Consider the following 9,561-nt stretch of genomic DNA (forward strand, 5'->3'; position numbering starts at 1 on the left):
GGAATGAAATTACCTTGGCTTATATCTTACTTTACCTTATAAGACCCTGTCCTGCGCTTCTATCCACAGTATTTCCTACGTACACTGTGATGGTTAGGCAGAGACTGAGTGAGTCGCATGATGAGCGGTGAATGAACTCCGGTGAGGTCACTGAAGTCACCTGAGGTCAAGTTACCTGCGGTCACAGATGGAGGACCATTGGAACCTCCAGCTGTGGCCGCGGCTAACCTGAGTGACGTCACCACTGATCGCTGCTCAGTTTCTGCAAGAACCTCACAGCAGATGGTCATGTGCCATGATCGCGTGCTGTGACTACATGTAGCAGAGCTTGAATCGTCGTGGGACCTCGTGTGGATTATGTTGGACCTGTGGCGCCCTGGACAAGCCAGGTCGTCACAGGTACTGCAACAACACACCCCACACCCCGGGTTAGGCACATCAGCCGCACACAAATCCTTGTTGCCTCCTTCCAGGGGCTAATGTCCACACCAGGTGGGGCGGAGCCAGGCAGTTGGCCCCGCCCATCGAGGAGTTTACAGTCCTGGAGGCGGGAAAAAGAAGTCAGTTGAGTTCAGTTTAGAGTTTAGGGAAGTGGTAGTGGAGGAGCAGACAGACCGTGTCCGGGTACGTGGCCCGGGCACATACAGCAAGGTTGGCAGACGGTGGTGGCCATCTGCAGGAGAGGCCTATCGACGCGGAACCGTAGGACCGGGGTTGGGCGGTGGCCCACCGGTACCGAACCGGGGAGCGAAGAGAAGCCAGCACAAACCGGCAGGGCCTGCGGACCGTGACCAGGCTGGGAGTCGTCGTTAAACTGGTCAAATCCGTTAGCGACGGGAACCTCCGGGGTTTGTAAAGGAATCCAGCTCACCCACGTCTGACCTCACCGCACCTCAGACACGGATCCGACCCTGCCCTGGCCGCAGCAATGAGAAATGAAGGAAAGCGATCCAGCTGAGTGACCAGGTGATTTATTTAGTGCAATACAGACGTGGCATAGTCGTGGTTAACGCATTTCTGGCTTAACGCCCTTAATCATAACAACCAGGTTGTTATGATTAAGGGCGTTAAGCCAGAAACGTGTTAACCACGACTATGCCACGTCTGTATTGCACTGAATAAATCACCTGGTCACTCAGCTGGATCGCTTTCCTTCATTTCTCAACCTCCGGGGTTTCCTAGCAACAAAGACCCGATTGAAGGCAACCGTCCAAACCGAACAGGGAGATACAGCTACCGCCAGAGCTAGAGCTCCCAGGGCCAGAGCCTGCGGGCAAAAGGGGCTCCTCCGGCACATATCCAAGCTGGGGAGCGAGTTACCGGTGGGAAGCCATCGGGACCGAAGATACACCACAGGTGCAGGGAAAGGCAGCCACCGCCAACTGTCCGGGAGTAACCACAGCAGCCGGCTGCGGGACCCGTCCATCCAGCCGTTTGTTTTACCGGAGACTCTGTATCCATTCTTGGCTGAGTGAGTACCATCGTGCCGTCCGGCACCGCGCTGCCCCCGCGACCCTGCACCTCACCAACCCTGCTTCCCCTTCACCTCACCGGGCCCCGGGACCACTAACCCCTACCCACGGAGGGGGAGAACATCCCAGCTGCTCCCTAACAACGCTCCCGGGATCCCCGTCACCAGCAGCGGTGGTGCCCACCTTCACCACAAACCGTGGGTGGCATCACGAACCCAATCCCCAAACCACCCCCCTTTCACTCACGGGCGAGGAGCGCCGCTCGAGTCCCCGGATCCGGCCAACCGCTCGAGCCACCGAGCAGCAGCAGCCGGACCCGAGCAACGAGCGCAGTCGAGCAGCGCACACCCCCCCCGCCCATGACAACTTGGCGTCACGAACAGGATCTTACCGTTCTACCGGCTGGTAGAAGTGCGCCTTGTAACCCCGCCGGAGGTGACGGCCGAAAAATTTCAGAATCCGCCATCTTGGACGCGAAGATTTTCCCGCTCGAGAGTCTTCCCGAGCAGTGGAGGCGCGAAAGCCGAAGCTCCGCCCCTGAGGAGGAGGTGCTGAGAAAAGACCGAGGGGGGAAGGATGGCGGCTGTCCGCATGTGAACCGCGGCTATAAAAGCAGGGACGCCAGGACTCTGCGGCCATCTTTGGTTCCTGGAAGAGGCTGCTGCTAAGATGCATAGTCCGTCCGGCAACACCGTAGTCCCCGCGCCTGGTACCGCAGCGTGGGTGGAAGTCCGGACCGTCCAGCTGAGCAGCCGCCTGCAGGTCCGAGTGCAGCTCCTCCTGGAGGAGTGGGAGGCCGACATGGCAGACGTGGTGGCGGCTATACGGAGACGCGAGGTGGAGGAAGATTTGGAGGAGCGGGTAAGAGACCCACGCCCCTGTATTCCTAAGGGATCGGCCGCTGCGGCTGAGGGGTCCGGCCTGCACCCGCTCACCCTGCTGCCTCCCCCGCTACCCGTGTTAGTCGCTACTGCCCCGCCACTAGGCCCGCTACCCGCGCAACCGGTAGCGGTTACCCGCCCGTCCGCCCAAGCGGACCGACCTGCAGGTGAAGCCCGTAGCCGCCCTGAACTGCTTCCCTGGAAGCTGCCGAAGATATTGCCCGTCTGCGAAGACGCACCGGCGGCATCGGAAGTGGCCGCACCCAGTACCGTACCGGCTCCGGCAGTCCATCCCGTGCAGAAGGAGGCGGAGGTCAAGCGGGAGAGGAACCATGTACCCATCCCCCACGCCTCGGCTGAGGCTGCGCCGGGTCGTTGCTGTAAGGCAGCACCCCAGGCCATGACACCGCGGGATCTTCCACAAAGGGCGCCAGTAGTGGGCAGTGTGGTGGAAGTCTCGCGGGGCCCGACCCGTGCGCAGGGGCAAGCAGTAGCCCCTTACTGGGACAGGGAACCGACCCCGCTGGGCCGAGAAATTGCGGAGAGGGAGAAGCGGAGAGCTGAATTGATAGCCCGCACCATCCAAGAAAAAGAGAGCCTCCGCAGAGCCACCTTCCGGGTACGGAACCCGATCCACGAGGGGCAAGTAAGGAGGTTTGATGTCCGTCGAGGGTACAGGTTCATCTCTGAGCCGGGCCTGGAGGCCGAGGTGTTCGTGGCCCGCCGGGATGTGAATGCCCACCTGCCCAAGGACCACCCGGAGCGCAATCTGCTCTTTGGTGACTTAGTCACTTACACGCGGCACTGTGGGGAGTGGGGCTGGTTCACCCTGGACGCCAAACTGAGAGGAAGTCAGGAGGCCCAAGCACCAGCCCAGCCCCCTCCTCCGGCCTGTGTGGTGGATTTGAAGTGAGTCAGCGGTCCCTTCGTTGCACCGTTGTCCCCGTTGGGACCATCAGCACCGTTATATGCCTAAATGAACGAATCAACCGAAGTTTACCAGATTGTCAACAGTGATTGAACCGGCCGTTGCCGGCAAGTTGTCCCCGTAGGGACCCTTTGCACCGTGCGTAAGGAACTACTTACGGACACGCCCGAGAACTTGCAGGGCAACCACAAACTTGTGGAATGTAAATCTTTGACATGTTTCTGTGACCGCCTCTGGAAAGGCTGATTTGGAGGATGGGCCTGGAGGTAAGAGATGGCCCAGGCCCGCCACTACCATAACCGGTGGCGATCCTCCGGGGGGTCGGGTTCCCCATGGACGTGGGTCCCCTGAAGTGACCGTAGGGTATGAGATACCGTACCCGTACCCGCTCGGGCAACCTGGATATGGACTGGGGTCAAGGGGTGCTGCCCATTTTCTTAGGGGCAGCATCAGGGCCAGGTTGTTTGGCTGGGGGAGAGCGAAAGCCGACTGTTTAATGAAACTTGACTACCGTTAGTAACGTTTAAGTACCGTGCCTCCCGTTAAGGGAAGTTTCATAAAACAATGCTTATGTTTTTATGTTACATGTGTTTTCTACCTCTTTTTGCAGTTGAAAAATAAAACCGGTGATGGACGGGCACCCCGCGGACGGTCTGCATTTAACCAAGGGGGAATGTGGCGCCCTTGACAAGCCAGGTCGTCACAGGTACTGCAACAACACACCCCACACCCCGGGTTAGGCACATCAGTCGCACACAAATCCTTGTTGCCTCCCTCCAGGGGCTGATGTCCACACCAGGTGGGGCGGAGCCAGGCGGTTGGCCCCGCCCATTGAGGAGTTCACAGTCCTGGAGGCGGGAAAAGGAAGTCAGTTGAGTTCAGTTTGGAGTTTAGGGAAGTGGTAGTGGAGGAGCAGACTGACCGTGTCCGGGTACGTGGCCCGGGCACATACAGCAAGGTTGGCAGACGGTGGTGGCCATCTGCAGGAGAGGCCTATCGACGCGGAACCATAGGACCGGGGTTGGGCGGTGGTCCACCGGTACCGAACCGGGGAGCGAAGAGAAGCCAGCACAAACCGGCAGGGCCTGCGGACCCCGATCAGGCTGGGAGTCGCCGTTAAACTGGTCAAATCCGTTAGCGATGGGAACCTCCGGGGTTTCCTAGCAACAAAGACCCGATTGAAGGCAACCGTCCAAACCGAACAGGGAGATACAGCTACCGCCAGAGCTAGAGCTCCCAGGGCCAGAGCCTGCGGGCAAAAGGGGCTCCTCCGGCACATATCCAAGCTGGGGAGCGAGTTACCGGTGGGAAGCCATCGGGACCGAAGATACACCACAGGTGCAGGGAAATGCAGCCACCGCTAACCGTCCGGGAGTAACCACAGCAGCCGGCTGCGGGACCCGTCCATCCAGCCGTTTGTTTTACCGGAGACTCGGTATCCATTCTTGGCTGAGTGAGTACCATCGTTCCGTCCGGCACCGCGCTGCCCCCGCGACCCTGCACCTCACCAACCCTGCTTCCCCTTCACCTCACCGGGCCCCGGGACCACCAACCCCTACCCACGGAGGGGGAGAACATCCCAGCTGCTCCCTAACAACGCTCCCGGGATCCCCGTCACCAGCAGCGGTGGTGCCCATGTGGCGCCCCTGACCTGGTCAGGCACCACTGAGTACTGCACCCATGCTGGGGACAGTACAAAACAGGTAATCCAGAAGGCTGACCGAGGTGTGACTACACAGGCGCATAGTGATCAGGTCTCACACATGTACCTTTGGGAGGACCCCTGGGGATCCCAGGAGGGGGCGAGGCCTCCATCTCCACTCAAGGGGTGTGGTAGAGAGCCTGGTTGCTAGGTGGCGTAGGCAGGCACAAAAGGGAAAAGAGGAAGGAGGAGGAGAGGTCAGTCGGAAGCAGAGTGTGGAGGAGTGAGGAGCATGGAAGTGGAGCTCAGACAGGAGCAGCAGTGCAGGTCCCACGAGTGAGCCGGTTTAGTGTGCAGCTCAGGGAGAGCAGAAGCAGACCCTGGAGCTGTTGCAGTCTAACAGCGTCCGCGCAGTGACTACTGATGGGGGAGAACGGTCACCTAGTGGTGCCGTCCGAAATCCACACAAGGCTACAGAGAGAGCAACGGAGTGGAGAGTAAGAGGACTGCTAGGGAGGTACCAGGCCCGCAGGGGTAACAGGTCCCAGTGCAGGGATAGATTCACCTTTCCCTTGCCAAACCTGCTTGAGGGGGCACTTTACACCCCCAAGACAACACCACAGAGTCCGCAGCCACGTAGCAAAGCGAGGGCCCATAGTTCACAGGAGGCAAGCAGCCGGAGTGACCTGGTCCAGGCTACAAGCAAACGGGCCAAAACGAAGGGGAGAGAGGCACTAGCAACTTCCCTGGGTGACCCCCATAGGGACTAAAAGTCGGGGTTACCCCAAAACGTAAAGGGCTAAGGAAGGCGAGTCGGTAGCCACCCTCATCAGTCAGCCTGAAGGACACCTGGTTCCAGCCTGGTTCATCCCAGCTACGCCCGGGTTACTCACCCTGCCATCAACAGTGAGTAAAATCCCTGAAAGACATTCTGCTTGTGCTGAGTTATTCTGCGCCTTGTGGTTCCACACACTTACACAGGGCCCTGGGGCTTGCCTCACTCTCAGGAGGCTATTACAACTGACTGCACCCAGCATCAGCCCCAGGCATCCCTTAATCTGCAGTGGCGGTCCCCACTGACCGCAATTCTGAGAGTGGCGTCACGACAATCCTAGAAGAAGGTTCCCTACCTGTGACAAGATCCAGCTGAGTGGAGTCCCTGAAGGTAATGCACCGACACTGCACTTGTGGGGCTTCACACCCACCTTCACCACAAACCGTGGGTGGCGTCACGAACCCAATCCCCAAACCAAACCACCCCCTTTCACTCACGGGCGAGGAGCGCCTCGGTCCCCGGTCCCTTTTTTGCCCTCAGTCCCCGGCCCCTTTCTGCCCTCAGTTCCTGGCCTTTTTCTGCCCCTACACAGTATAATGTTCCCCGAAAATGTTGTCATTATATGTTTCCCCTTATTATCTGCAGTAATTGTATTATTACAGCGGATTCTTTCTGATGTTACATCGTCATCTTCTCCCCATTCAGGTCCCTACAATATCGGATCCTCTCAGTGGAGATCTTCTATATAAGAGAATTCTCCTGATTGCCCCATGAAGGATGGATATGGACAGGGACAAGATGGCGGAGAGGATATTACACCTCACCTTAGAGATCCTCTTCCGGCTTACTGGAGAGGTGAGAGATTCTGATGACGTCACATTACATCATTCTTATCTATGGGAATAACAGATGGACAGAACTGGAGAGGTGAGGACTCTGGAAATGTCTGGAGTGAGATTTATTACTGTGTCTCTCCATAACCAGGATTACACAGTAGTGAAGAAGACCTCTAGTGAGCGCTGTCATGCCCCTGTGTCTGAGGGATGGGGAAGACCCCTGAGCCCAATCACGGGGCCTCCACCTCACCCCCCGATACATGAGGACATCAATGACCAGAAGATCCTAGAACTCACCTACAAGATGATTGAGCTGCTGACTGGAGAGGTGACACTGCTGGGAATGCTGGGACATTATACAGTAACGCTATGAAGGGATCGGGGGTGACGGTATCATTGTATGTGTCAGGTTCCTATAAGGTGTCAGGATGTCACCGTCTATTTCTCCATGGAGGAGTGGGAGTATTTAGAAGGACACAAAGATCTGTACAAGGACGTCATGATGGAGGTTCCCCAGCCCCTCACATCACCAGGTAATAGACAGGACTAAATGCACACGGCCTATAATTATCTGTATGTAAGGAATGAATTCAGTCCCTGTATGTGTCTCCTCCAGGTCTATCCAGTAAGAGGACAACACCAGAGAGATGTCCCCGTCCTCTTCTCCGACAGGACTGTAAACAAGAAGACCCCGATGTTCCTCAGGATGTGTCTCCTCCAGCTCTATCCAGTAAGAGATATCTACTCTTGTATTTTCTGCACTAATTTTGTGTTTACATTTTTAGACTTTCCGCTCTGTTTTTTTCAGCTGTATTTTCTTTGCTTTTGCTTCTTCTCCTCAAAGACCTGCAGAGGGTTCATGAATTTCCTATTACCCTGTAAATAAGACCTACACCAAAAATAAGCTCTTGCCTGACTTTATGGAATTAAAATAAGCCCTAGTTACAGTCAGGGCCAGCATTGGGAGGAGTCAAACTGCGCATTTTCTCAGGAACTGCACTTTCTTAGGGACCTATCAGTTGTATTCTGAGGTTGATTGAAGTTATCAAATGTCCTTAAACAAAGTCATGTGACATGATGTATCCAAAGGTTTCTTAATTGCAGGAGTCTAAATGAACTGAACAGAAGACATTAGGCATTAGGGGAAAGAGAGAGCTAACTGGGCAATTTCACAGGATTCTCAATCTCCCAGGGGCCCCAGTGTTTATATGCCAACTATAGGACTGCTTAAGGACCTTTTTGACATCACGTCATGTGACCAAAGGTCTCCATTACAGGAGTCTAAAGCTGAAGAGGAGACAGGCTAGTGTGTGTGTGTGTGTGTGTGTGTGTGTGTGTGTGTGTGTGTGTGTGTGTGTGTGTGTGTTCACGCCAATTTTAACCAGCTTTGCCAAAATGGGCAGAGCTTGGCCAGAAGAAGGGTGTGATGCCACCACATCTCTAATTCGTAACAAACTGCAGCGTTCCTTATGCCAGAAATCTCACTCCAGTCCCTGATGTCATTTTTCAGGGTACATCGTCGGTCTTGATGAATTGGAACCCAAATGTTCATCTGAACAGACAGCAAGACCCTGCTACCTGCTTTGGTTACAAAGGCAAAGGATAGGCCATGAATATTATAGTCCCAGACAACCCCGTTAAATTTCCAGCATCTGCCTTTGTCTATTTTATTTTTGTTTTTGAAAAAATACCTCTTTGATCCACAACATATTTCAATGTCACAGAGAAGTTTGCAGGGTATGCCAACTGTCATGGCGGCGTCAGGATCTTTGGAGACTGCACTCTACCTGCTAACTTCTCTGATGTCTGTGAGCAGTGCAGAGAGACACAGGCATCAAACCACAAACAGGCAAGCTAGCAAGAGTTAATCTTTGCTGGGCTGCTATTGTCTTTGATCACATTCTGCAGGAAGCCAGTATCATTCTCTCCCGTCCTGTATATGCTGGCTGGACTATTCCATTAATGCCAGCTATAGTTTACCTATACTGATCTGGTGAGGTATTGTGATACAGACTAACAGGTAGTTGTTGTGCATTATTGCTGTGAACTGTTGTGGTGTTAATCCTTGTTGTCCTTTTGTTTCTGCCTTCCTGCTCTTGCTTTTCTCCTTAGTCTTTCACTGTTTATTTCTGTGAGTTTGCAGTGTGCCTGAGTTTTAGTTTTCCAGTCTGTCTTAATCTGTATTTCCATCATACTCTTTCACTTTCCTTCCCTGGGGGATCACAGATTAGATCTAGTCAGAATAGTAAGGTATGGGACAAGGGCATCTCCACCTTTAGGGGTAATCCAGAGAGTTGGAATAGCCTACGGTCTCCTAGCATGAGGCACAGTATAGGAGCCCCCGTCCCTCATTATCTTGCAGTAACATTGTGACAATAAATCAGATTATTTACTGTCGTACATTTCAGAGAACTGGTGCTACTGGGGAGATATCTTAGAGACAGGAATGGGAGGTCTGACTTAACAAAAATGTAACTCTTGGATCTCGAAATTGGAAAACAGATTCAGAATGATTTTTTCCCTAATTTAATTTCTGATGTTATGGTTTAAAAAAATAAATGTACTTTCAAAATAATATCATTAAAAACTAGTAACACTGTGTTTATTTTTAGCAGATGACTGTATTGGGAGTTCAGATGGAAATCTAATATCTTCAGAATTTATAACAGATGATGAATGTATCATACATGATACATATGAAGAGCATGCTGTTGTCCCAGATATACCTCCAGCCCTTCCTCAGAAAGTTCTATCATCTGATCTTTTCAAACAAGTCCAAAATTCCAATTTATCACAGAATTGTAAGCACAATAAAAGTTACAGAAGAGATGTGGAACATGAAATGGCTCCTGCAACGGACAAACCATTTTCATGTTCAGAGTGTGGGAAATGTTTTACCAGGAAATTACATCTTGTTAACCATCAAAGATCTCACAGAGGGGAGAAGCCATTTTCATGTTCAGAATGTGGGAAACGTTTTATTCAGAAATCACAATTTGTTAGACATCAGAAAATTCACACAGGGGA

General features: G+C 53.6%; 1 protein-coding gene across 1 annotated transcript; it reads left to right on the plus strand.

Annotated features, from left to right (window-relative positions):
* The first annotated feature begins 6,475 nt into the window (after positions 1-6,475).
* On the plus strand, positions 6,476-6,907 carry LOC142271036 (oocyte zinc finger protein XlCOF29-like). Its single transcript, XM_075332462.1, has 2 exons — positions 6,476-6,553; positions 6,683-6,907. Exons 1-2 carry the CDS (start codon positions 6,476-6,478, stop codon positions 6,905-6,907), a joined length of 303 nt encoding a protein of 100 aa, XP_075188577.1.
* The last annotated feature ends 2,654 nt before the right edge of the window (positions 6,908-9,561 follow it).

This window comes from Anomaloglossus baeobatrachus, unplaced genomic scaffold, assembly GCF_048569485.1.
Source record: "Anomaloglossus baeobatrachus isolate aAnoBae1 unplaced genomic scaffold, aAnoBae1.hap1 Scaffold_334, whole genome shotgun sequence".
In the NCBI taxonomy this organism is placed as follows: domain Eukaryota; kingdom Metazoa; phylum Chordata; class Amphibia; order Anura; family Aromobatidae; genus Anomaloglossus; species Anomaloglossus baeobatrachus.